Source organism: Symphalangus syndactylus, chromosome 13 (genome assembly GCF_028878055.3).
Source record: "Symphalangus syndactylus isolate Jambi chromosome 13, NHGRI_mSymSyn1-v2.1_pri, whole genome shotgun sequence".
In the NCBI taxonomy this organism is placed as follows: domain Eukaryota; kingdom Metazoa; phylum Chordata; class Mammalia; order Primates; family Hylobatidae; genus Symphalangus; species Symphalangus syndactylus.
The window spans coordinates 27,740,876-27,768,712 of record NC_072435.2 but is presented as its reverse complement, the minus strand read 5'-3'; the positions used below and the strand labels follow the sequence as shown (position 1 = coordinate 27,768,712).

General features: G+C 53.5%; 1 protein-coding gene across 2 annotated transcripts in view; it reads right to left on the bottom strand.

Annotated features, from left to right (window-relative positions):
• LRRC4B (leucine rich repeat containing 4B) overlaps window positions 1-27,837 on the bottom strand; it is a 50,876-nt gene that overhangs the window by 7,104 nt on the left and 15,935 nt on the right. Inside the window, exons 1-2 of one of the 2 annotated variants that reach the window (XM_055239495.2) lie at window positions 26,443-27,092; window positions 23,801-24,132 (exon numbers count right to left, since the gene is read on the bottom strand). In XM_055239495.2, coding sequence (XP_055095470.1) covers window positions 23,801-24,097 — 297 coding nt within the window. In that variant the 5' untranslated portion in view covers window positions 24,098-24,132; window positions 26,443-27,092. Of the gene's footprint in view, window positions 1-23,800; window positions 24,133-26,442; window positions 27,093-27,837 lie in introns of those variants that run through there. The other variant, XM_055239496.2, reaches the window with a different exon arrangement.

Sequence of the window (27,837 nt, the reverse complement as noted above, 5' to 3'; positions counted from 1 at the left end):
CTGTAATCCCAGCTACTTGGGAGGCTGAGGCAGGAGAATCTCTTGAACCCGGGAGGCGGAGGTTGCAGTGAGCCAAGATGGCCCAGTTGCACTCCAGCCTGGGTGACAGAGTGAGACTCTTAAAAACAAAACAAAACAAAAAAAACTGGAAGGACATACTTCAAGCTTTTCTTAGTAGTGAACTTTATCTGTTGGGAACTATGGACAATTTTTATTCTTTTGTGATTTTTTTTCCTCAATGAGCAAAAATTACTTTTATAGTAAGCAGGAATAAAAACAAAACCAAACCCAGATATACCTGAGAGGCACCCAGCATAAGAAATGGTAATATTCGTGGCATAGGCACAGTCATCAAATAATAATAATTTATGTCGGTGCTGTCCAATAGAAATAGAATGGGAACCACATGTGTAATGCTTGTTTGGTTGTTTTGTTTTAAGACAGAGTCTCGCTGTGTCACCCAGGCTGGAGTGCAGCGGCGCAGTCTCGGCTCACTGAAGCCTTGACCGTCTGGGCTCAAGTGATCTGCTCGCCTCAGCCTCCTGAGTAGCTGGGACTACAGGCACGTGCCAGCACTCCTGGCTAATTTTATTTTATTTTAATTTTTTGTAGAGATGGGGTCTCCCTATGTTGTCCAGGCTGGTCTCAAACTCTTGGCCTCAAGCGATTCTCCCGTCTCAGCCTCCCAAAGTGCTGGCATTACAGGCGTGAGCCACCACACCCAGCCCACATGTGTAATTTTAAATTTCCTAGAAGCCACATTGAAAAAAAAAAAAAACCAAACAGGTGAAATCAACTTTACTAATATATTTATTTAGCTCATCACGTCCAAAATACTCTCATTTGAACCTGTCATCAGCTGAAAACTTGCGATTGAGCCATTTTACACCCTTTATGGTGGAGCTTCGAAATCCAAGGAAACTCAAAACGTGTTTCACACCCAGGGCATCCAGGGCGCCTCTCAATAGCAACGCACGCAGTCCCCGAGCCCAGCCAGCAGCCCCGATGCTGGCGGCTGCCCTGTGAGATGCTGCAGGTTTACTCAGCGCTCAGGGACGCTCTGCGGACACAGTCGCCTTTTGTCCATCCAGCAGCCCTATGAACAAGGACTGTGACGGCCCCGTTTTAGAAGGGAGGAAACAGGAGCCTAAAGAAGTGGCTTGCTCCATGGCAGAGCTGGGCAGGGCTGGCCAGAGCCTGCGCCCCTCCCCGTCTTGCTCGGCCACCTCACACCCACCCGTCGCCGTTCCCCGTGGACAGACACGGAAACAGAGGTCACAGAGGTGGCGTGAAGAGCAGGGCCCTGTTCAAATCCCGCCTACCCCGTCCTGGTTGTAGGGCCTGTCACTTGAGCTCTCTGTACCTCCTGGCCCACTCTTACCACGAGGAGGATGATGAGAAGCACTTCGGAGGGTGAGGGAGAGGAGATGAAGTCCCAGTGTTCAGGGGCGCTCAGCACATCGTTATTCTCATTGTTACTGTTATCGTTGGCCTTGAGAAACTTGTGCCATGCCCTTGGGATTACAACCCTGAGCCATCCACTGAAAGGCGGCTCTTAGGGCCAAGAACTGTCCTTTTTTTTTTTTTTTTTTTTTTTGAGAGGGAGTTTTGCTCTTGTTGCCCAGGCTGGAGTGCAATGGTGCAATCTCGGCTCACTGCAACCTCCACCTCCCAGGTTCAAGTGATTCACCCGCCTCAGCCTCCCAAGTAGCTAGGATTACAGGCATGCACCACCATGCCCAGCTAATTTTTGTACTTTTTTTTTTTTTGTAGAGATGGGGTTTTACCATGTTGCCCAGGCTGGTCTTGAACTCCTGACCTCAGGTGATCTGCCCAACTCGGCCTCCCAAAGTGCTGGGATTACAGGTGTGAGCCACCCTGCCTGGCAAGAACTGTCTTACTGCATCCTTTCCCACAGAAAATCAGGGCTGCCCCCATCCTGGCCCCCTGTCCTCTGATTCCCTGTTCCAGCCTCTCCTCTCCATGCCAACGGCCCCAGCTGCACCTCAGCCCTCTGCCTCTCCCACCAGGCCCTAGAAAGGTCTGTTTAGGCAGGGCGCATGCCTGTAATCCCAGCTATTCAGGAGGCTGAGGCAGGAGAATCGTTTGAACCCAGGAGGCGGAGGTTGTGGTGAGCCAAGATCGTGCCATTGTACTCCAGCCTGGGCAACAAGAGAGAAGCTCAGTCTCAAAAATAAAATAACAGCATAGAATAGAATAGAATAAATAATAGAATAGAATAGAATAGAATAGAATAGAATAGAATAGAATAGAATAGAATAGAATAGAACAGAACAGAATAGAATAAAAGTCTGTTTATACCCACAGATCCCCTGTCCCTCCCCTGGGCCCTTCACAATCCTCCCAGGACTGCCCGTCAGTCCCAGCACAAGACTCTCCCGTGCCATGCTGTGCTGCCCACCAAGGCGACAATGACAGGGAGAGCCCATAAGACACAGTCTCTGCCCTGGAGCCGCTCATCTGCCTGGCACCACCTTCTCCTTCCCCCCCTACTTGTTTCCCCCACCTCCTGTTCTGGCAAGTCCCTGAGCCCAGCAGACACACCCCTGCCTCTGGCCTTTGCACCTGTGTTTCCCTCTGCCAGGAACACCCCTCCTGCTTTTTTCCTGGATACCTCCCCCCATCTGTCTTTCAACACCTAGTTCCAGGACCACTTACACGGGAGGATGTCCTGGTCCCGTCTACCCACCCCAGTCTGGTCAGGGATCCCCGGGGCTGGGTTCCCTGGAGCCCAGAGTCCAGGTGCCTCCAGGGAGGGCAGGGACTGGGTCCCAACCACAGGGCGTCTTGCCCAGTGAAGGACTCCACGGCCTCAGAGTGAAAAGGATAGATGAAGGCTGGGTGCAGTGGCTTACGCCTGTAATCCCAGCACTTTGGGAGGCCGAGGCAGGCAGATTACTTGAGGTCAGGAGTTCCAGACTAGCCTAGGCAATAAGGTGAAACTGTGTCTCTAAAATAAAAAAATTTTTTTTAAAGTAATATATACTCATTTAGGAAAAATGTATGAGAAGAAAATAAAAATTGGCCAAAATACATCTACCTAGAGTTAATTTATGTTAATCATTTGGCACATTCTTCCAATTTTTTCTATGCATATTATGCAGGGATATATTTTTTCATCATCTTTTACTTTTTTTTTTTGAGATAGAGTCTCACTCTGTTGCCCAGGATGGAGTACAGTGGCACAATCTTGGCTCACTACAACCTCTGCCTCCTGGGTTCATGCAATTCTCCTGCCTCAGCCTCCTGGGTAGCTAGGATTACAGGCACACGCCACTACGCCCAGCTAATTTTTTTTTTTTTTTTTTTTTGAGGCAGAGTCTTGCTCTGTTGCCCAGGCTGGAGTGCAGTGGCGCGATCTCGGCTTACTGCAAGCTGAGCTGCCTCCTGGGTTCATGCCATTCTCCTGCCTCAGCTTCCCGAGTAGCTGGGACTACAGGCACCCGCCACCACTCCCGGCTAATTTTTTGCATTTTCAGTAGAGACAGGGTTTCACCGTGTTCACCAGGATGGTCTCGATTTCCTGACCTCGTGATCTGCCCGCCTCAGCCTCCCAAATTGCTGGGATTACAGGCGTGAGCCACCGCACCCGGCCTAATTTTTTTTTTTTTAGTAGAGATGGGGTTTCACCATGTTGGCCAGGTGGTCTCGAATTCCTGACCTCAAACGATCCACCTGCCTCAGCCTCCCAAAGTGCCGGGATTACAGGTGTGAGTCACTATGTCTGTGCTTGATTTCTTCTTTTCTTCTTTTCTTTGTTTCAGACAGAATTTCACTCTGTCGCCCAGGCTGGAGTGCCGTGATGTGATCTCAGCTCACTGCAACCTCTGCCTTCTGGGTTCAAGCAATTCTCCTGCCTCAGCCTCCCGAGAAGCTGGGATTACAGGTGTGCACCACCACGCCCAGCTAATTTTTGTATTTTTAGTAGAGACAGTATTTCGCCATGTTGGCCAGGTTGGTCTCGAACTCCTGACCTCAAGTGATCCACTCGCCTCGGCCTCCCAAAGTGCTCAGCATCCTAAAGGGATGACGGGCGTGAGCCACCGCACCCGGCCGATTTTTTTCTTAATAGGCTTCTGCCTTGTCTAACTTCCCAGAGTGAACATGGCTAGCTTTCAGAACTGAATGAGACCTCTGTGAATGCTGTTTCACAGGCAGGAGGGTGTGAGTGTGTTTGCAGGGAGCTGGTGGGTGCTCAGCCTGCAGGACGCAGCCTGAGGATGGGCTGGGGCAGGACTTGTGGGGCAGGGAGAACGGCGGAGTACAACAGGAATGCCTCTGCAGGCGTGGGTCCTGAGGGTCATTTGGGTCCCAAGCCAGCCTGGGGTCTCTGCACCCAGCCGGAGATGCGACTGTGCCCATGCATGAGGCTGGGGGCTGTGGGCATCTCCTGTCCAGGGCAGGAGAAGCAGGGGCTTGAGAATGTCTCTGGCCTGACTGAGCTGGGGCTCTAAAACTGCCCCCTCTGCCAGGGGACCCCCCAGAGCTTGCATTTCTTCCTCGGAGAGAATATCTGGGGAAGAACCCAACCTGGAGCTTCTCAGAGCCGGTTCTCAGAGCTCGTTCCCTGGGACGCTAAACACCAACAGCAAAAAAACACTCTCTCATATCAATGCATCAGGAGCCCGCACACTCCCTCCCTGAGACTCCAGTGCACCTGGCATGTTGGAGCTCTGTGAAGCCCACTGGGAGACAGTGGCTTTGTTTTGCTCAACTCCAGTTTTCCCAGACATAATACACATGGGACCCTTCTCACCAAACGCCGCTTATCACCTCCCTGGGAAATGCTGGTGATCGACAAAGCAGGCGCTCGGTTGCTATTTCTATTAATAATAATAACATCAATAATAATAACAGGAGGAGGAGGCCCCGGTCATCACTGATCGCTAGGCAGAGAATGAGGTGGACTTTAAAAGAAAGCCTGGACCAAGAGGCCAGGTGCAGTGGCTCATGCCTGTAATCCCAGCACTTTGGGAGGCCGAGGCAGGCGGATCACTTGAGGTCAGGAGTTCAAGACCAGCCTGGCCAATGTGGTGACACCCCATCTCTACTAAAAACACAAAACTTAGCTGGGCATGGTGATGCACGCCTGTAATCCCAGCTACTCAGGAGCCTGAGGCAGAATTGCATGAACTTGGGAGGAGGAGGTTGCAGTGAGCTGAGATTGTGCCACTGCACTCCAGCCTGGGCGACAGAGAATTGTCTCAATAATAATAATAAATACAGAAAGAACAAAGGTATTGCTGCTGCATGTGCTGTCAAGAGCCCCCTGGAACTTTCTCCCTCTTTGGGTTACACTGAGATGGCCTGGGGCCCCCTTTATTCCCAGCAAACACTCCGTGCCCCACTCTCTCCTCCCTCCTTTCAGGGTCCCTGTTCTCAGTGGGCCCCCCAGCTCACCTTCCCCGTCCAAAGCGGGGCTGCAGCCTTGCCCATGGGTCGGCCAGCAGGGCCAGGTGGCTTCATGCCTTTTAATGCCTTGCAGCGAACTCCCCCATTTCCTCTCCATCCCCACAGCCCAGCCCCGCCTCATCCTCTCTCCCTGGGCCCGCCGCAGCCTCCTGCCTGGCCTTCAGTCTCTCCCCTCCAGTCCATCTCTGGGGTCCTGCTATGCCAGAGCTGACCCTGCCTCTGCCCTCCTCTAGATGCCTCCGGGGCTCCCCAGTGCCCTCGGGAAGTTCAGCCTGCATTGGAAGGCCTGCCTGGCATCTGCCTTTCTCCCCGCTCCCCTCTGCATGGCCCCTCACTCGCAGCCCTCACTCGGATACACGTTAGCCAGGATCAGTCCTTGGACCGTCTCGCCGGGCACTCCACCTTTGCACATGCTGTTCCCTCTGCTCAGGATGCCCTTCCCTTTCATCCACCTGGAAGGCTCCTGCTCACCCTCTTGAACCCAGCCCAAAGGTCTCCACTCATCCCCCATTGCTTATTGATTGAATGGAGTTAAGCAGGCCTGCAGCTGCAGAGGTGGAGAGGGGCCGTGGTCTGTGAAAGGGCCTCACAACGTCAGCCTTGCAGAGCTGCTCTGAAGGCTTGAGGTGAGACTCACTCCGCTCAGGGCTTGGCACCTGGAGGCGTGTGCTGGGCACAGGCGATGATGCCCTGCAGGGCACGTGTTGCTAGGCTCCTTTTTTTTTTTTTTTTTTTTTTTTGAGACGGAGTTTCGCTGTTTTCACCCAGGCTGGAGGGCAGTGGAGCCATCTTGGCTCACTGCAACCTCCATCTCCCGGGTTCAAGCAATTCTCTTGCCTCAGCCTCCCGAGTAGCTGGGATTACAGGCATGTGCCACCATGCATGGCTAATTTTTTGTATTTTTAGTAGAAATGGGTGGGGTCTCTCTATGTTGGTCAGGCTGGTCTTGAACTCCCGACCTCAGGTGATCCACCCGCCTTTGCCTCTCAAAGTGCTGGGATTACAGGCGTGAGCCACTGCATCCAGCCTAGGCTCACTTTTCAGAGAAGGAAGATGGCTCAGCGAGGCCACACGACCAGGAAGTGGCAGAGCCAGGGTTTGAGCCCTGGGCCTCAGCCCCCTCCATGCCCGCCTCCTGCCTGCAGCTCCCGGAGCCTCTGCAGCACCCCAGGCTCCTGCTGACTCCCCCGGCAGCTCCAGCTCCCGGAGGTGAGCATCACACGCCATTTCAGAGACAGGAGACCAAGGCTCAGTGAAGTCAAGTGACTCAGCAGGGTTGCCGGTCCCGGGGAGTGTGCACCTGGGGCTCCAGCCCACAGTGTCTGTTTTCCAAGTCTCCTTGGTGCCTCTGGACAGAGGACTGTGACAACAGCATGGCCATAGGCGGACAGCCTGAGGCTGCTCGGCGCTCAGCCCGCCGTGACCCAGCTGCAGAGGGAAGGGGGTGTGAAGGGAGATGAAGGGGCACTCCCAAAGGGAGGGGGTGGGGTCCCCCCGCCAATCACTTTAATAATGCAGTTGAGAACTAAGTGGGATGGGGGTGTTGCTGCAAAGGGAAGCCTGGTTTTGTTGAAACATGTGGCATAGGGCTGCTTTAAATAGGGAGTCTCTTTATTTTGAACAGAATTCCAGTCTATTCTTTCTCCTCTTCTCTGCAGAATGCCTGCTGAGCAGCCTCGTGGGGGATGGTTGAGGCTGGGTTTGAATCCTGGCTTTGCTGCTGACCAGCTCAAACTCCCTGGTGGCCTCGGGCAAGTGTCCTAACCTCTCTGAGCCCGCTTTCCTCACAGGTGCCATGGGGTTATTGTGATGCGTGGACAAGACAGTGAGTGTTGGGATGAGATAGAGTGTGTGGGGCGTGGCAAGCATGCAGTAATATATAGTTATTCATTGTTAATTCAGTTGATAATGATCATTAGCACTGGTTCTGGCCAGGCACAGTGGCTACACCTGTAATCCCAGCACTTTGGGAGGCCAAGGCGGGAGGATGGCTTGAGGTCAGGAGTTCGAGACCAGCCTGGCCAACATGGTGAAACCTCGTCTCTACTAAAACAACAACAACAACAACAACAACAAGAACAACACCCACCAAAATTTACCCTGGTGTGGTGGCACACTCCTGTAGTCCCAGCTACTCGGGAGGCTGAGGCAGGAGAATCACTTGAACCTGGGAGGCGGAGGTTGCAGTGAGGTGAAACTGCACCACTGCACTCCAGCCTGGGTGACAGTGAGACTCTGTCTCAAAAAAATAAAAAAATAAAAAAAACAAAAAACACTGGTCCTGTCTCTGGGCTTCCAGTTTCTCCCTCAGCATCTTTCCTCTACACTGGCTGTCAAATGACCGGAAATGCAGTTCAGACCTTGCCATATCCCCGCTCCCAGCCTCCCATGGCTATCACCCTCGACAAAGTGTCAGAGGCCCTTCAGAACCTGCCCTGCTGCCCTCTCCTTGACTCTAGCCATAGTAGGGAGAAGAGAGATGCATGGGGTTCCCTCTGCTTGCCACACTCTGTCCAGCCTCTCTGCCTTTGCACAGGCTCTGCCCCTTTTCTATACTGTCCTCCTCCTTGTTCTCTGGAAAATTCCAATTGCCTTCCTTGGAAAAGCCCTTTTTGACACCTGGTCCCTCATCAGTCACACACACACACTCTCTTATTAGATCCCTATTGCAGTGACTATAATTTGGTTTCACACGTCTGTCTCCTTGTCTAGGCTGTGAGTGAGTTTGAGTAGAGACTGTGTTGGGATGACTTCTGCATTCCCAGCATGCTATGCAAGGCCAAGTTCATGACAGACTTCGGCCAAGGTCTGCTGAATAAACAGACTAGAGCGTCTAAGGCTCTTACTGGGGAACACCCTGGTTGTGCTGGTCCCTGTTTCCCTCACGCTTTTTGGCCTGGGTGATAATGCCAATATGTCAAAATCATGTTGCTATCAATATGACAGAACCTGGGAACGGAAAAGCATTGGTGTTCTGCTTCCAATCTATTCTGCTTTTTACCTTCCTGTGCACGTCTGAGATCATTAAAGCTACATCACCTTTCTTGTGTTTGTCATCATTTTTACTTTCATGATTTCTGTCCTCATGTTTTAGGTATGTCTTTGGATTTTAAGTCAGTCTGAAGTCCTTGTCTTTTAACTGGAAGTTTAGCTCATTTACATTTACTATAATTACTAATATATTTGGAATTCTTCCTATAATGTTATTTTGTGCCTTTTAATTGTCCTGATTTTTTGTAGCTTATTCTTTCCCCTTTCCTGTCTTCTTTGTATTGATTGAATTTCTTATGATTCCATTTCTTCTCTCTACTGTTTTAGAATTTATATATTTTCTCCTTATTTAGTGGTTACCCTTAAAATTTAACATGCATATCTAAAGACCAAAGCCAGTTAATTCTTCTCTCCTCCTCCCAAATAATACAAAGCTGATCTCATCTCTGACTCTAAAACAAAGAGACATCCTGGTCAGCTTCCCAGTAAGGTAAAAGGCGGGGGGGATCATAATTTGTTAAGTGCCAATTATTGCCAGAGCTGTGCTAAATCCTCTGAGGTATGATCTCATTTAATCTTTGTGAAAATTCTGTCACATGGGGGTTATCAAGCACATACCCCTGCTCGCTTCATATCTGGTGGTTCATAGCTGAGAAAAGGAAGGTTCAGAGAAGTAAAGTCACTTGTCCCCAGTCTCACAGGCTCCAAAGTTGCAGAACCAAGACTCAACGTCTCCTTCTCCTGAACACAGACGTGGAAGTCTCCACCACACCTACCCACCCTCAACTGAAACAGTTGGGCTGTCTGTGGGCTTCACAATGCTTTTTGAGCTGTGGGGCCCACTCATTCTTACATTACCATGTATTGTTTTGCTCATTTGACATAGAGCTGCTATGTGTCAAGTGTCATACTGGGCTCTGGGGATCCAGCTGTGGACAAGACAGACAAAGCCCTGTCTTCCTAGATCCTGGCCTCAGAGAAGAAGAGAGACACTAAACAAAACTATTATGCAAACAATCATTTAACCAGCAAAGGTGTACACAGATCGTGGAGGTTGCCCTGGTTGCAGGGGCAGGCAGGCCTGGGGCCCCTCCAAGGCCTGATTTGAAACACCGTAGACCAGATCACCTCTGAAGTTGTGAGTGTCATCACCCTCATGGCCCCCACACAGTGTAGGATGGGCAAGGTGGGGATTGGTTCTGGAAGCAGGGAAATCCCCCTGCCCCCTCACCCTAACATCTTTGGCCTGATGAAGATGTTGACATTTTGTCCTACAGTAGAGGACCTAGGCCTGGGGCCACCTCTGACAGCCACGTAGCTGCCCACACTTCCAAGTTCCCTGGATCTTCAGCCTCCATCTGCTGAGCCCACCTCCACCTATGCCAGGCTCTGGGCCAGATCTCAACGATGCAGATGTGAATCTGGCAAAGGACGTGGCCCCATCAATGACTGCCTTCTAACCCGATGGGGACTTTCCTTTTATCCTGCAACTTGGCCTGTGTAGGATGTAGGGGACTTTCCACTTTGGTTGTGGTAGGTAAATATTACTAAAGCTGAAAAAAATCCCACTGAGATCTGTTGGGGTTTTTAAGAAAACAAATTGTCAAGAAATTCCTTATTAAAAATGTCACTGTGGTAAGAAAACAATTAAGTGAACTGTTCATCTTAACATTATCAATTGTATTTATTTATATTTATTTATTTATTTGAGACAGAGTCTTGCTCTGTCACCAGGCTGGAGTGCAGCAATCTCGGCTCACTGCAACCTCTGCCTCCCGGGTTCAAGTGATTCTCCTGCCTTAGCCTCCCAAGTAGCTAGGATTACAGGCACATGCCACCACACCCAGCTAATTGTTTGTATTTTTGGTAGAGACAGGGTTTCACTGTGTTAGCCAGGATGGTCTCGATCTCCTGACCTCATGATCTGTCTGCCTTGGCCTCCCAAAGTGCTGGGATTACAGGCGTGACCCACCACGCCCAGACTATTTATTTATTTATTTATTTATTTATTTTTAAGACAGGATCTTGCTCTATTGCTCAGGCTGGAGTGCAGTGGCGTGATCTCGGCTCACTGCAGCCTCCACCTTCTGGGTTCAAGTGATTCTCCCACCTTAGCCTCCTGAGTAGCTGGGATTATAGGTGCAAACAACCACACCAGGCTAATTTTTGTATTTTAGTAGAGACAGAGTTTCACCAAGTTGGCCAGGCTGGTCTCCAACTCCTCACCTCAGGTGATCTGCCTGCCTCTGCCTCCCAAAGGGCTGGGATTACAGACGTGAACCACTGCACTCGGCCTGTTTTTATGTTTTGAATATAATGAGTCAATCACAAAGGTTTAGCAAGCTTACTGTTGTTTTTGTGTGTGTGTGTGTTAATTTTTTTTACATTCAGATTTTAAAAACTGTTATTTGTCACATCAACTGTCTTTATGATGACTTCTCATATTTCTTCCTGGTCCCTGAGACAAGGAACTTGTGCCTCCCTCTCCAACAGGGACTTCCCTGACTGCCATGCCTGGCAGCACTGCAGGGGCCATTGTGGGCCCCTGATCCTCACACTGACCCGGCTCAGGCCTAGACGTCCCTGTCTCCCTCCTCCCATTCATCCTCTTGGGAGTGGCCTCCTGAGCCTTTCTGGGGCGAGGGCTTGGCCTGGGTGGAAAGTCTGGCTGGATGGCTACCCGCCCCCCACCCTGCCCACCACCAGGAACCCAGAGAGGCATCTGAACCTGGGTGTGAACAACAAGGGGATGAGATCTATATCAGAGACATGTGCAAGGCCAAGCAAGGCAGCAGGACTTTGCCTAAGGCCCCTGCGGGTGGAGTGGGAGAGCGGGGTTAAGCTGAGGCACAGGCCATGGTTCTACACCTCTTCCTGGGCAGCCTTCCCTGGCCTCCCCTCACTCCCAGCCTCCCCTGCCCTATGCTCAGCTCAGCAGCCCCCCGCCAGCTCATGCACGCTGCCACTGGACTTATTCACCTTCCTTTTTTTTTTTTTTTTTGAGATGGAGTCTCGCTCTGTCACCCAGGCTGGAGTGCAGTGGCATGATCTCGGCTCACTGCAACCTCCGCCTCCCAGGTTCAAGCGATTCTCCTGCCTCATCCTCCCGAGTATCTGGGATTATGGTAACATGTCACCACACCTGGCTAATTTTTGTATTTTTAGTAGAGATGGGGTTTCACTATGTTGGTCAGGCTGGTCTCAAGCTGCTGACCTCAAGTGATCCACCCGCCTCAGTCTCCCAAAGTGCTAGGATTACAGGCGTGAGCCACTGTGCCCGGATGAGACTTGCTCACTTTCTGAACTACCTCTTTCTGCACGCGGTGTCGAGAGGGCAGGGATCTCTGTATATCCTGCTCTCTGGGCCTTGGGTGGTGCCTGGCATACACTAGGTGCTTAATAAATGAATCAGGGCTGCACTGAATGCTGCAGATGGATTAGCCGGGGCTGTTCAGACACAGGAGGAACAGTCCATGCAGGGAGGATGCATGGGTCTCAGCTCCTAGGCTTGCCTCGGGGTGGTGATGAGACCATGGCGTCTTTGTGAGGATTAAACTGTCTTGATATCTGTAAGCCATAGGGAAGAGCACCTGGCACAGGGCAAGCATATCTGTGTCTGTGACTATTTATTTATTTATTTATTTATTTAATTTTTGAGACGGAGTCTTGCTCTGTCCCCCAGGCTGGAGTGCAGTGGCGCGATCTCGGATCACTGCAAGCTCCGCCTCCCGGGTTCACGCCATTCTCCTGCCTCAGCCTCCCGAGTAGCTGGGACTACAGGTGCCCGCCACCACGCCCGGGGAATTTTTTGTATTTTTAGTAGAGACGGGGTTTCACCGTGTTAGCCAGGATGGTCTCGATCTCCTGACCTTGTGATCCGCCCGCCTCAGCCTCCCAAAGTGCTGGGATTACAGGCTTGAGCCACCGTGCCCGGCCGTCTGTGACTATTTAAAGGCAGGGCAAGTTTCTGGAAGGGTGGGAAAGAAGGGGCTGGCGTAGCTTCTGGTGCCCAGTAGAGGGTGCCCCTGAGCTTGGTGTAGCTGAGAGCGCCAGGAATACTCATCTTGATCTGAGATGGGGACAGGGTGGCTTGCAGAAAGGCGTCCCCTAGGAGGAGTTGGTGTGGCGGCTCCAGCTGAGTGTGCGGGTACAGGCTACAGCTGGAAGGCTAGGAAGAAGCTGGGGCTTCTGGATAAGAAAGGACAAGGCCGGAGCTGGGCTGGGCTGTGGGGATGCAGACTGGGACTCAGTGGCCGTTCTGAAACTGAGTCACCAGGGCGCAGCGCCAGGGATAGCTACGAATTAGGAAGCGTTAGGAATCGCATTGAAAAAACCAAGTTCTGCAGCCAGCCTGCCTGGTCTGAGTCCCAGCTCCGTTACTAACCACGGGACCAGGACTGTGTGCAAGTGTCTTACTCTCCTATGCCTCAGTTTCCTCATCTGTAACATGAGAAGAATAGGACCTACTCAGGGGGCTGTCGTGAGGCTGAAATTCACTGACCCTGAAAAGGGCTTGGAGCAACGCTGGAGGCCCGGCTGACATTCTCCTGCCCACCCTCACTGAGCTGTAGAAATAATTGGTCTATTTTCTAGACGAGAAGGCAGGTTCAGAGAGGTGACTCAAGGCCTTAGCGTCATTCGTGGAGGGGAGAACGCGGGTCTTGTGCCTCTCAGGCGTCTCAGGCTGCTCAACAGAGATGTGGGACTGATACTCCCACCCAGCCCATCCCGGGCCTGTCCCAAGGCTCAGGGGCCATGTGGCTTTGCAGGACGCCAAGCAATTCTACGCGTTTGTCAATTTAACTTTAACAGGTGTGAGCCACCGCGCCCGGCTGACTGTTCTTTTCTGTAAGTGTGCTGTGAGTCATCATGAGAAAAAGTTAAGAAGAAACTGACAAAGTATGGGAAACCCTATTTGAAAAGGGTATAAACTGAGGCTCGGAGTGGTGACAAGGATTATGTGGGCCCCGAGATGGCGCTGCTGAGGGAATGAAGAGGATGACAGCTGGAATGAGAGCCAGAGAGGCCGCAGTTAGACACGAAGTCTCAGCAGCCTGGGAACGGACGGCAGAGGGCGCACTGCTCCCTCCTATCCAGAGCACCTCCTGGCTGCTGGTCGCAGGCCCGCGGCTGGGGAATGTCCCAGTTGACCTCAAGAGAGGTCAGCTCCTAGATTCCCCCCTACAGATCCTTCCTTCCGCCATTTTCTTTCTTTTTTTCTTTTTTTCTTTTTTTTTTTTTTGAGATGGAGTCTCTCTCTGTTGCCCAGGCTGGAGTGCAGTGGCACAATCTCAGCTCACTGCAACCTCTGCCTCCCAGGTTCAAGTGATTCTCCTGCCTCAGCCTCCTGAGTAGCTAGTACTACAGGCATGCACTACCACTCCCAGATAATTTTTCTATTTTTGGTAGAGACGGGGTTTCGCCATGTTGGCCAGGCTGGTCTCCAATTTCTGACCTCAGGTGATCCAACCGCCTCGGCCTCCCGAAGTGGTGGGATTACAGGCGTGAGCCACCGCGCCTGGCCCTCCCACCATTTTCTTCCTTAAAGGGCTCTAACTGGGAAAAGTCTGTCCAGTCGAAAGCTCCATGTTGCATGCCCCTGGAGGGATCAGCAGCCTGGAAAATGCGAACTAGTGGGTAATTTAAAAGCCATTCTTGGTATTTGCCTTGATAATACACTATGGCCGGGGTTTTTATTTGGTTAGTTTGGGTTTTATTTTTTTGAGACAGAGTCTCGCTCTGCCACCTAGGCTGGAGTGCAGGAGTGCAGTGGCACAATCACGGCTCACTGCAGCCTCTGCCTCCTGGCCTCATGCAGTCTTCCCACCTCAGCCTCCCAAGTATCTGGGACTACAGGTGCGTGCCACCACACCTGGCTAATTTTTGTATTTTTAGTAGAGATGGGGTCTTGCTATGTTGCCCAGGCTGGTTTCAAACTCCTGAGCTCAAGTGATCCACCTGCCTTGGCCTCCCCAAGTGTTGGGATTACAGGCATGAACCACCGTGCCCGGTCTTTCTCTTTGCTTTGTTGCCAGGCTGGAGTGCAGTGGCATGATCTCGGCTAACTGCCACCTCTGCCTCCCAGGTTCAAGCTGTTCTCCTGCCTCAGCCTCCCAAGTAGCTGGAATTACAGGTGCCCACCACCACGCCTGGCTAATTTTTGTATTTTTAGTAGAGATGGAGTTTCACCATGTTGGCCAGGCTGGTCTCGAACTCCTGACCTTGTGATCCACCTGCCTCGGCCTCCCAAAGTGCTGGGATTACAGGTGTGAGCCACCGCGCCCGGCCAGGTTTTGTTTTTTGTTTTTGCAACAGAATTACCATCCTGTAGCTGCCCCACTTTGGCTGTCTGGGCCTGGCTTCTGCACGCTGACTCTCAGGGTGGGACAGACATATATACCTTCTGAGGCACAGGGCAAGCCCATGGGGGCTACAGCTTGCTGGGCAACCTTGGATAAGTCACTCAGAGCCTGTGCCTCCATTTCCATGTCCATAAGATGGGAGAAGTCATGCTGCCCTCACAGGAATAAATGGGGTTGGATGAGCACTCCCTGACCCCCTGCTCCAGGTAAATGCTTTGAAATTTTCGTTTCTTTTTCGTCATTTAGGAAAAGGTGAGCAAATTCCAGTACAGCCTTCTTTTTTTTCTTTCCAGCTTGCATAGGATTTTATACTTGGTATTTTTAAAGCTTAATTTGTTCTGATTATAAAAGTTATTGGCTGGGTGCAGTGGCTCACATGTGTAATCCCAGCACTTTGGGAGGCCGAGGCGGGTGGATCACAAGGTCAGGAGTTCGAGCCAAGCCTGGCCAGCATGGTGAAACCCTGTCTCTACTAAAAATACAAAAATTAGCAGGGTGTGGTGGCAGGTGCCTGTAGTCCCAGCTACTCGGGAGGCTGAGGCAGGAGAATCGCTTGAACCCAAGAGGTGGAAGTTGCAGTGAACTGAGATCGCGCCACTGCACTCCAGCCTGGGGGACAGTGCAAGACTCCGTCTCAAAAAAAAGAAAAAGTTATTAAATGCTTTCATTGAAGACAATCTAGAGAATAAAGAAAACATAAAGAAGAAATTAAATATCCCTGTAATACTAATGCAAAGAGAAAAGACCCTGTTGACCTTCCTGGGTGTTTCTGGGTCTTTTAAAATATATCACTTAAGTTTTGAAAGTGAATTGGAGATCCTCTTCACATTCTTTGAAAGCTTGGTATTAACGTTTTGAGCATTTCCCCATGTTGTCCACTATTATTTGAAAATCTGTTTTAAATAGCTGCATAATATTCCATTGTAACGGGCACAGTGATTCATTGAACCCAGGGGTCCCCAACCCCTAGGCCACAGACCGGTACTGGCGGGTGGCCTGTTAGGAACAAGGCTGCACAGAAGGAGGTGAGCAGCGGGCGAGCGAGCATTACTGTCTGAACTCTGCCTCCTGTCAGATCACTGGTGGCATTAGATTCTCTTTTATTTAAATTACAAAAAATTTTTTTTTGAGACAGAGTCTTGCTCTGTTGCCTAGGCCGGAGTGCAGTGGCGCGATCTCAGCACACTACAACCTCCGCCTCCCAGGTTCAAGTGATTCTCCTGCCTCAGCCTCCAGAGTATATGGGATTACAGACACCTGCCACCACACTTGGCTAATTTTTGCATTTTCAGTAGAGATGGGTTTTGCCATGTTGGCCAGGCTGGTCTCGAACTCCTGACCCCAGGTGATCCACCCACCTCAGCCTCCCAAAGTGCTGGGGTTACAGGCGTGAGGCACCACGCTCGGCCAGCATTAGATTCTCACAGGAGCGTGAACCCTATTGTGAACTGTGCAGGTGAGGGATTTAGTTTGCTTGCTCCTTATGAGAATCTAATGCCTGATGATCCATCACTGTCTCCCATCACCCCCAGATGGGACCATCTAGTTGCAGGAAAACAAGCTCAGGGCTCCCATTGATTCTACGTTATACTGAGTAGTATAATTATTTTATTATATATTACGATGTAATAATAATAATAGAAATGAAGTGCACCGGCCGGGTGTGGTGGCTCACGCCTGTAATCCCAGCACTTTGGGAGGCCGAGGTGGGCGGATCATGAAGTCAGGAGATCGAGACCATCCTGGCTAACACGGTGAAACCCCATCTCTACTAAAAATACAAAAAAATTAGCCAGGCATGCTGGCCGGCGCCTATAGTCCCAGCTACTCGGGAGGCTGAGGCAGAAGAATGGCGTGAACCCGGGAGGCAGAGCTTGCAGTGAGCTGAGATCGCGCTACTGCACTCCAGCCTGGGCGAAAATGAGAGGCTCCGTCTCAAAAAAGGAAAGAAAAATTAGCTGCGCATGGTGGCGGGCGCCTGTAATCCCAGCTACTCAGGAGGCTGAGGCAGGAGAATCGCTTGAACCTGGGAGGCGGAGGTTGCAGTGAGCCAAGATTGCAGCACTGCACTCCAGCCTGGTGACAGAGCAAGACTCCATCTTAAAAAAAAAAAGAAAAAGAAAAAGAAAAAGAAATGCACCATAAATGTAATGCCAAAACCATCTCCTCGACACCCCAGTCCATGGAAAAATTATTTTCCATGAAACCAGTCCCTGGTGCCAAAAGGGTTGGGGACCGCTGACGTAACCAGTCCCTTGTCAGCAGGAGTTGAGGCAACTTCTAAACGTTGGTAGTTGGGCCATGCTTAAACACAACTCTTTGAAGCCCCTCTAATAATTTCCTTAGGCTGGATTGGTTTGTTCCTTAAGCTGGAACCACACTTACCATACAACCTCATAGTCAGCCCCAGGAGGGACCCAGGGCCGCCCGCTAAAAGCCTTGGGTGGATTCAGTGGTACTTTGTTAAATGAAGTACATGAATATCCTATGGCCCAGCAATTCCCTCTGGGTATATATTCCACAGAAATGATCACGCAGCTCCCAGAGGGGTCCTGAGGGAGGGTTTGCGGTGGGGCAGCTAGAAGCCTCCGGGACGCCCAGTCTCATCAGGAAGCAGTGGGGGTCGTGGCAGATGGACGGGGGTGGGTGCCCATCAATTCTGTAGCCGCGACAGCAGCAGAGTGGACACACACAGCAATGTGAACCACTCTCAGAAACACAGGCCGAGTGAACACAGTGAGACAAAGACAGCGATCTTAACGCGGCTTCATCCGCATAAATTAAGAATACGTGTACACAAAGCAACAATAGCCACTTTGCAAGAACACACACAAGCAAAAAATCCACAGTAAACACCGTAGGAGGACTTTCTGTGGGGAGAGGGTAAGGCGGGGATACGAGGATAAAAGGGAGGGAAGGAGGAAGGAGCCAGTCCGGTGAGGACCACGTGCCTGACTGAGGAGCGAGGAGTGGACGGCCCGGGCCCAGCCGAGGTGGTGTAGCATCCCCCCAGGCCCCGAGGAGATGGAGGAGCAGATCTGCACCCAGTCTTCTCTCAGGGGGCCAGGGCATGTGAGCTGCGGGGAGGCAGTCTCCAGGCCTCTGCCTTAAAAGGCATTTCCGGACGCTCCAGGCTTGCAGGCCCCACCAATCTCAAAAAACAGTGGTGGGGCCAGGGGAGGGCCTCAGAGGATTGCTGATTTTTTTTTTGAGACCGAGTCTCGCTGTGTCACTCAGGCGGGAGTGCATTGGTACGATCTCGGCTCACTGCAGACTCCACCTCCTGGGTTCAAGCTATTCTCCTTCCTCAGCCTCCCAAGTAGCTGGGACTACAGGCACGCGCCACTATGCCTGGCTAATTTTGGTATTTTTAGTAGAGATGGGGTTTCACCATGTTGGCCAGGCTGGTCTCGAACTCCTGACCTCAGGTGATCTGCCTGCCTCAGCCTCCCAAAGTACTGGGATTACAGGCATAGCCACCGCACCTGGCCATGATATTTTAAAAAACACATCCTCTGTCTTACTATGGGGACCACCTACTGTCCCTGTCATGTGGCAGAAGAACATTTTAACTCTCTCACCAAAGATGAACGGCAACGTTCTAGCCTCCCAGAGAGAGGCCAGCGTCGTCACCCTATGGACTTAGAGTCCCCCAAAGTCCCTGCGAGGTTCTTGCTGCCCACACTGCACCCAGGCCAGGGGCAGGCGAGAACAGGTGACAGGAGTCTCCGAGCCACCCCCTAGAGCTCACGGGAGGGCGTCGCAGGGATTCGCACCGGCTCCCACCGACAGATTGCTGCAGGTCTCTGCCAAGGATCCGGGCAGGAGCTCGGGAGCTGGCCTCTCATTCAGAGGCAAACAGCTGCTGGGCACCTCCTGTGTGCCAGGCTCGGCCCTAGGTGCTGGGGATCCGGCAGGGAACATTGCAAAGTCTCTGCCTTCATGCAGGTGGCGGCGCGGCGGGGGACAGATGACAACCAAGGCTGCAGGCCACACGGGAGGCTCTCGAATCCCCAGAATTCAGCCTGTCGCTACCAATGCTTCAGTGCCAGGCCCTGGTGTGTGTGTGTGTGTGTGTGTGTGTGTGTGTGTAAGGGAGAAGTATACTCAAATGAGGAAGCCACATAGAACTCACAGGGCGGTGCTTCTCTCATCATCCCTCAGACCCGGAAACTCCGCTTCTAGGAATTTATCCCAAGGGCAGAGTCCAGAACATTAGAAAGAATGAGCCAACGGATGTCCCCCTGGTGTTGTTCATACCAACTCAGAAATTGGAAATAAGGAGGCCGGGCGCAGTGGCTCACGCCTGTAATCTCAGCACTTTGGGAGGCCAAGGTAGGCGGATCCCTTGAGGCCAGGGGTTCGAGACCAGCCGGGTCGATATGGTGAAACCCCGTCTCTACTAGAAAGTACAAAAATTAGCCAGGTGTTGTCGCAGGCACCTGTAGTCTCAGCTACTTGGGAGGCTAAGGCAGGAGAATCTCCTGAACCCAGGAGGCAGAGGTTGCAGTGAGCCAAGATCGTACCACTGCACTCCAGCCTGGGTGACAGAGTAAGACTCCATCTCAAAAAAAAAAAAAAAAAAAAAAAAGAAGGGCCTGGTTAAATAATGGGATGCTGGCCGGGTGTGGTTGCTTGTGCCTGTAATCCCAGAACTTTGGGAGGCCAAGGCAGGCAGATCATCTGAGGTCAGGAGTTCGAGACCAGCCTGCCCAACATGGTGAAACCCTGTTTCTACTAAAAATACAAAAAATTAGCTGGGCGTGGTGGTGTGTGCCTGTAATCCCAGCTACTTGGGAGGCTGAGGCAGTGGAATCGCTTGAACGCGGGAGGCAGAGGTTGCAGTGAGCTGAGATTGCACCATTGCACTCCAGCTTGGGCAACAAGAGCAAAACTCCGTCTCAAAAAAAAAAAAAAAAAAAAAGGCTGGGCGAGGTGGCTCACGCCTGTAATCCCAGCACTTTGGGAGGCTGAGGTGGGCGGATCACGAGGTCAGGAGATTGAGACCATCCTGGCTAACACGGTGAAACCCCATCTCTACTAAAAATACAAAAAAAAATTAGCCGGGTGTGGTGGCGGGCGCCTGTAGTCCCAGCCACTTGGGAGGCTGAGGCAGGAGAATGGCGTGAACCCGGGAGGCGGAGCTTGCAGTGAGCCGAGATCATGCCACTGCACTCCAGCCTGGGTGACAGAGCGAGACTCCGTCTCAAAAAAAATAAAAATAAAAATAAAAATAAAAAAGTAAAAATAAAAATAAAAAAATAAAAAAGCAAAAACTCCATTTACAAATCAGCAGCAATTGTGCAATGCACTGTGCATGGGTGGGGAGGGTCTCCGAATTCAAAGACACCAAAGCGAAGGACAGCTACCCGTGGCTGTGGGATTATGGTTGGCTTCTGTCCTCCTGTTTTTACTTAGGTATATTATCTAGTTTTTCTCAGTTAATTTGTATTCATTCTGTAATAGGTAATTAAAAATACACTTATGGCTGGGTTAGGTGGTTTATACCTGTAATCCCAGCACTTTGGGAGGCCAAGGTGGGTGAATTGCTTGGGCTCAGGAGTTCAAGACCAGCCTGGGAAACATAGTGAGACCCTGTCTTCATAAAAAAGAAAAAAAGAAAAGTCAGGCTTTGTGGCTCACACCTGTAATCCCGGCACTTTGTGTGTCCGAGGCGGGTGGATAATCTGAGGTCGGGAGTTCGAGACCAGCCTGATCAACATGGAGAAACCCTGTCTCTACTAAAAATACAAAATTAGCCGGGCATGGTGGCAAATGCCTGTAATCCCAGCTACTCAAGAAGGCTGAGGCACGAGAATTGCTTGAACCCAGGAGGCAGAGGTTGCAGTGAGCCGAAATTGCGCCATTGCACTCCAGCCTGGGCAACAAGAGTGAAACTCTGCCTCAAAAGAAAAAAAAAAAATTAGCCGGGTGTGATGGTATCCCCCAGTAGTCCCAGCTACTCTGGAGGCTGAGGCAGGAGGAGGATCACTTGAACCAGGGAAGTTAAGGCTGCAGGGAGCCGTGATAGTCCCACTGCACTCCAGCCTGAGTGACAGAGTGAGACCCTGTCTCTAAAAATGAAACCATTTACACAGACACAGGAAAGAACCAGGAAGGTATTAAAACAAAATGTAAACAGTAGTTATTTATAATCTGGTGATGGAACTAGGGTGATTTTTTCACTTTTTTATTTGGATAACTAAAAAGTTGTTACCTTTTTATTTATTTTTTTAAGACAGGGTCTCTCTGTTGCCCGGGATGGAGTATAGTGGTGAAATCTCAGCTCGCTGCAACCTCTGCCTCCTGGGCTCAAGCAAGCCTCTCACCTCAGCCTCCTGAGTAGCTGGGACCACAGACTCATGCCACCATACCTGGCTAATTTTTGTTTTTTTGTAGTGGAGATGGGGATTTGCCGTGTGGCTCAGGCTGGTCTTGAACTGCTGGGCTTAAGCAGTCCACCTGCCTCAGTCTCCCAAAGTGCTGGGATTACAGGCATGAGTCACCGCACCAGGCTGAAAGTTATTACTTTTTAAAGAGACTCTGGGCTGGGCTTGGTGGCTCACGCCTGTAATCCCAGCACTTTGGGAGGCCGAGGCGGGTGGATCACCTGAGGTCAGGAGTTCGAGACCAGCCTGGCCAACATGGTGAAACCTCGTCTCTACTAAAAATATAAAAATTAGCTGAGCATGGCAGCAGGCACCTGTAATCCCAGCTACTCAAGGGACTGAGGCGGGAGAATCGCTTGAACCCGGGAGGTGGAGGTTACAATGAGCCAACATTGTGCCACTGCACTCCAGCCTGGGAGACAGAGTGAGACTCTGTCTCAAAAATAAATAAATAAATACAAAAGTAAAGAGTCTCTGATTACCCTCGGTGTGGTCCACGCCTCTTGCTGTCTGGGATGTGTCCACTGAGGGAGGTCAAGCCCACTGACAAACGCTCACAAGCAACCACTCTCGTGGACCGGACGAACACACCCTCCATCCGTGTCTCTGGGCGGGGTGGGGGGGGCGGTGCAAGAACCCCTGGGTGGGGAGGATGAGAAATAGAGGCGTCTGGATCCCTATTGATGCTTTTCACCCTTTGACAATGTCCACCTTAGTGTGTGCTTTACCAGGTGCATGATATACGGAGGGAGCGGGCCTGTGCGTGACTTATCATAAATGAATATACGTCTGCTGGTGGCGCTCAGCACATGTTTATGGGACTGAATTGTTCACTGAGCCCCCCCCCGCCGCCCCACAAAGAGAAACGGGTCCAGGTTCTACGACGGGGATGTTGCTACGACCTGGGGCTGCTGGTGAGTGGCGCGGGTGCCTCCCTGTCCCACGCTCTCCCTGGCCATTTCTGCAAAGCGTGTTTCCCGGGCGTGCCGTTCCAGCCACTGGCTCCTTTTTCTCCTCATTTCTTCCCCACTAGAATGTGAGCTGCCGGGGCTAGGGCTGCACTTTGCCTGGCTCGGTCACCACCCAGGACAGGGCTTGGCACAGAGCCGGTGCTGCCGGTGTCTAAGTGGGGGAAGGATGGAGTGCAGGGAAGCCGGGGGCAGGTGCACGGGGACCGCACAGTGTGGAATGTCACCTGCTCAAGGGAGACGTGGACGGATCGGTGGAGACTGCAGCTAGGGAGATGCAGGGCAGACTCAAAGCAAACTGGCAGACATGGGAGCCTGTGGGAGGTGGGTGTGGACAGAGGGACAAGGCCCTGCAGGAGCAGGGGGTGGTGATGTGACAGCGCCCCTGACGTTTCTGAACCCCTTCGCTGGCCCTTGCCCCACAGCCACCAGGAAGGGACTGCTCCCCTGAGAGGTCCCCTTTCTTCCCTGAATCTGGCTCTCAGGACAGTCAGATGGGAGCAGCCTAGTCCTCCCACCCCTTCCCAGGGACAGACCAGGCAGAAGAGCAGCCGCACTTCTTAGGGGAGCTGTTACATCTGGAAGGTTAGATCTGGAGGGGCTGGGACCTCTGGCATCGGCACCCTCTTCCCTCCCAGCTTTACAGGCTGGGGCAGGAGGAGGCTTGCTTGGAGGCAGGAGTTGGACCAAATCAGCCTGGGGTAATGATCCCTGGGAATCACTGGCAATGCCTGGAGATATTTTTGGAACTGGGGGTGGGGTGCTACTGGCATCTAGTGGCCGGAAATGCTGCTAAACATCCTACAGCACACAGGACAGAGCCCCCCACCCTGCCCACCAAAGGATGATCCGACCCCAAATGTCAATAGGGCAGAGGTTGAGAAGCCCTGCTTTCTAATAGCACAGCTCTGTCTCCCCAAGCCGTCGCATACGGCCTGTCATAATCAGAGTCATCATTAATCGAGTGGCAGCTGCCCCATCCTGAGCACCAGCCACAGGCCACCATGGCACCAAGCACCAGAGCGTTCTCAGCCTCTCTGATCTCCAATTCTCACACCAGCTCCAGGAAATGGGGACGCAAACCCTGCATTGCCGGGCAAATGACCATGGAAACGCCTCCCGTCCTCTGACCACTCGCCAGGTGCCAGCACACAGGCTAATGCCCCAATAAGTACCAGACCCATCAGCCCTCACAGCAACGCCTCAACACAGGGGCTTGCATTGTCCTCGCTTTTCAGATGAAGAAACTGAGGCTCAGAATCATGCCGTCACCTTCCCAAGGCCACGAGAGGGTGTGGTGGTGCAGATGCCACAGAGGTCCCTGTGGAAGGGTTGCTCTCTACACCCCAGGGACTCCACGGCTCGGCCTAGGCCGACCCGCCTGTCCTGTGCTGTGGGCTGGGCAGGTGGCCTGCACTTGGGCCCCACTACAGTGGCTCAGAGACAGGGAGCACTGTGCTCCCAAAGCCCAGAGGGTCTCCACTCCACCTTGGGAGCCCGGCTCCAGCTGACAGGATGCAGACGCGCAGGCCACATCCACAGGTGCCGGAGACGGGGAAGCCCCGGTGTGGGGAGGCCCAGAGGGGATGGGCTGCATCTGCACGCCTCCCCAGTGTCCCCGCTCCATGGTCCCCCTCTGCCCGCTGGCCCCGCATACCTGGATGCCGTTCTCTTGCAGGTTCAGGTACCGCGTGTTGACCGGGATGCTGGCTGGGACCTCGGCCAGGTCTCTCCGTGTGCAGATCACCCGGCTGGCCTGGTTGCTGCAGGAGCAGGCCACGGGGCAGGAGGTGGCCGGCGGGGAGCCCCCTCCGGCAGCAGATGTCACGGCCACTCCACCTCCACCAGCCCCCAGGGGTGGGGAGAAGAGCCAGAGGAAGAGCAATGCCCCGTGGGGCCAGGACATCCTACTGGGCGGCAGCGGGGGGCACGGGGAGCCGCGGGCACGCGCCATCCTCAATGTTCATGCTCCGCGTGGACGCTGGGGGGCTGTGGGCGCGGGAGAGAGAGGGGAGAGGCTCGGTGAGGGACAGGAGCCCATGTGGCCCAGGTGCTCGCCAACACCCAGGCAGCCCCATCACCGCCTCCCTGCCCCATGCCCAGAACAAAGGGACAGGGAGGGAGAGAGCTGCCGATGGACCCACCCAGCAGGCTGGGGCAGGCAGAGGGAAGCTTGGCCTGCCCGACCCTGCACTAGCTCATCCTCTCCATGCTGGCAAGATTCTACGCCCATTCTGCAGCAGGGAAAACTGAGGCTGGGGGAGAGGAAGTGCCTGCCCAAGGTCACTCAGCCAGTAAGTGCAGAAGTTGTCCAGATTCAAAACCCAGTTCTTTGCATGATTTCAAAAAGGTAGATACATCAGAGGAGTGAGACAGACAGACAGACAGACAAAGCGATGGGGCAGAAAGGGGGAAGAGCAAGCGAGGTGGCGAGGATCTCGCTCCCATCCCAACACCCGCCCGGTCCCCTTGCCACCTGCGTGATCGCCTAGGAAGCGGGTCCCAGCCTCCTCTCCCCTCCACTCCCTCTCCCTCTCCCCTTCCCAGGGATGTTAGCGAAGAGATGCATTTCCCCCACCCCCTGTGTCCTCAGCTAAACCGAAAGACCCTCCGCTGCACACCCTCCTGTCACTGCCCACCCTGTCCAGGCCCTGTGGGGGCCTCACAGCAGCTTCAGAGACTTGAGTCAGACTCATGGGAGAATCTGAGGGAGAGAGAAGTAAGGTGGCAGACAAGGCAACTGTGGAGGTGACAGGTGTGGGCAGGTGAAGGGAGGGCTGGGAGGCAGCAGGGTGAAGAGAGAGGAGACTGCAGCTTGTGCGTGATGGTGGCTGGGGACCTGGCGGGGGGCGGCACAGGCTGAGAGGCCACCAGCTGCACCCCCTCCTTTACCCTGAGACTGTGGGTGCTCCAGGCAGAGACAGCCCCGATGGGACTCGTGCCAGCTGCTGCCGCAGGACCGAGCTCGGTTCCCAGGGAGAGGATGGGGAAGGGAAGGGGGTCCAGGGACTCTGCCTGGGTTCTGGGAGGAAAGTGGACAGTGGGGACTCGGGTCCTCTGAGAAGTCACGCTGTATCTCCCCAATCTGTCCTGCCCCACCATTTCCATGGAACCAGAGAGGGAAAGGGGATGGGCGAGTCACAGCAACAGCAACGATACCAGTAACAATAGTCTCTCTGGAACACTGGGTAAGCTCTTGCAATGCAGCAAACTGTATCCCGGTCATCTCGTGTAAGCCTCATAATGACCATAGGAGAAAGCTATTAGGATGCCCAATTTACAGATGGGGACACTGAGGCACTACGAGGGAAAACGGCCTGTCCAAGGGCACAGAGCAGGCAGGGAGGGCACAGAGGGGGTACTTCGGCCCTGGGTCTACCCTCTGGCTCCCAGCTCTCCTTTGCACGCAGCATCTCTGAGTACACACAAATACACCCACACTAGCAGGCCCTGCCCCAACACAGGCCAACCCCAAGCCGTTCCCAAGAGACCAGGAGGAGAGCAGGTCACACAAACATGCACACCGACCCACTCACACTCAGCAGTGATGGGGCACGCCCTCTCACGGTGGACTCTCAGGACCCCCGACACAGGCTCACCCCCAAGCACACGGCTGTGCACACACACAGTCACTCCCTCCTCCTGCAGTTTCCAAGACCATTTTAACCCAGATAAAAATGTGTGTGCATACGTCTGTGTATCTGAGTGCGTGTGTGAGGGCGAGGGCTAGACAGAGACACAGAGAGACAGAGACAGAAGCAGAGGCAGAGAGACAGAGGGCAGGGGTAAGAGGGGGCTGGGGAGAGAAAGAGAGAGGGAGAGAGAGGAGGGAGAGGTTGATTCTGTGTCCACCCGGGCTCATTTTTCTCCTGGAGGGCTGGGGCCGTGTGTCTGTATCTGACTATGTGAGTGTGGTGAGGGTCTTCATTTTCCTGAATGTGAACAGGGAGGTCGATGCCCAGTCCTTATCCTGGGTCTGGGTCTCCCACCTCTTAAGACTCTGGCGATGATCCAGCCCACACCCTCTTAGCCAAAGGGCTGGCCCAAAGAGCAGGGCCTGGATTTGAGGCCGGGGGACCCTGCAGGGCCTGGGGGAGCCCACGGCACCCACCCCGGCCTCCAGGCCTGCCGCTACTGTGTCTACCTCCGCATCTGTCCCCAGCTCTCCCGCTGCCAGCCCGCATCCCCCCACCCCCATCACGGCTTCTGCAGCGACTCGGCCTCCCTCCCCTTCCCCCCCTCGCCCTCCGCCATCTCCCATCCTCTTCTCCCCCCAACCCCACGGTGGGGGACACTCACCCTGGTGGCTTGGCTTCCGCTGGGCCTCTCCCTGCGCCCAGGCCCCCCCCTCCACATGCCTCCGGCCAGCCGGGGTCTCTGCCTCCCCAGTTCTCCAGGGCTTCCCGTCGAGATCGTGCTGGGGGGGGCGCAGGGGCTTCTTGGGTCTCCCCGCGCCCCCCCCACTGGCCTGTCGCCCTTCCCAGCCCTGGGGGGAGGCTGTCCTTTGGCCACTGCAGCAGTTCTCTCCTCCCCTCCCCGCTTGCCTCCTCCGGTCTCCTTCCACCCCCTCTCCCACCTCTACCTCGACTCTCCCCCCACTGCAGCCTCCTTTCTCTCCACCCACCGACCCCAGCCCCCTTCTCCTCTCTCTCTGCCCCTCTCGGTCCTCTCCCTCCGCCTCTGGTCCCCCGTCCACCTCCTCTGGTCTCAACCCCCTCCTGAGCCTCCCCCCTCACAATCTTGCCTCCCTCGGGACCCCCAGGCCCCTTCTCTCCTTCTCCTCCATCTATTCCTCCCTCTTGCTCTATCCCTGTCACCCTCTCATCGGCCCTGAGCCCGTCTCAGTCAGGTCGTCTGTCTGTCCGTCTGTCTTGGTCCCTTTCTCCCAGGCTCTGTCTGTCTCTCTCTTTCTCCGCGATTACAATTTCTAGTCACACGGCAGTGCAGAGCCAAGCTGTGCCTCAGCTCCCTCCCTCCCCACCCCTCCCTCCTTCTTTCTCTCCTTCTGAACGGGGAGGGCGCCTCTCCTCCCTCCTCCTCAGCCTCCCTTCCCTGCGCCGCCAGGGGGGAGGCCTCCCCCTCCCCCCGCTAATCAAAGGCTTCGTTATCTAATTAACCCATTGGTTCTGGGCAGCCAAGGAGGCAGCCGAGGAAGGTCGGGGGAAGCGGGGGAGGAAGGTTGCCGGCTGGGCTGCCCAAGAAAGCGGGGTGGGTGGGCCGTGCCAAGCCAGAGCCTCGTGGCACACAGACAACCTCGTTGGCTGCATGACCTGGCTGGGCCACCGCTGACCCCCCGACCCCCACTGCCGGCCAAAACCCCCCAGCATCACACCCCCCACCGGGTCTAGGCACACAATTTTGCCCAGGGTTTTCCTGCAGATGCCCCTGTACCCCAGGAACTCCTTCAAATCCCCACCATGCCACACAGCCTTTACTCCAACCCTGATATACCACACCTGATATACCAGCACTGGAACCTGCGCCCTGCACCATCACCCCTGTCCCGTGGCTGAGGGCCAGCCCCTCTTCATGCCACAAAGACCCCCACCCCTAGAGGCACCCCTCTCCCTTGGACGTTAGCCAGATCCTGACATCCGCCTCTTGACACACTTCTGCAAAATCTGCAGGGCAGCCACGTTCATTCATTCAACTTATCCACCCATCCATCCGTCCATCCATCCGTCTATCCATCTG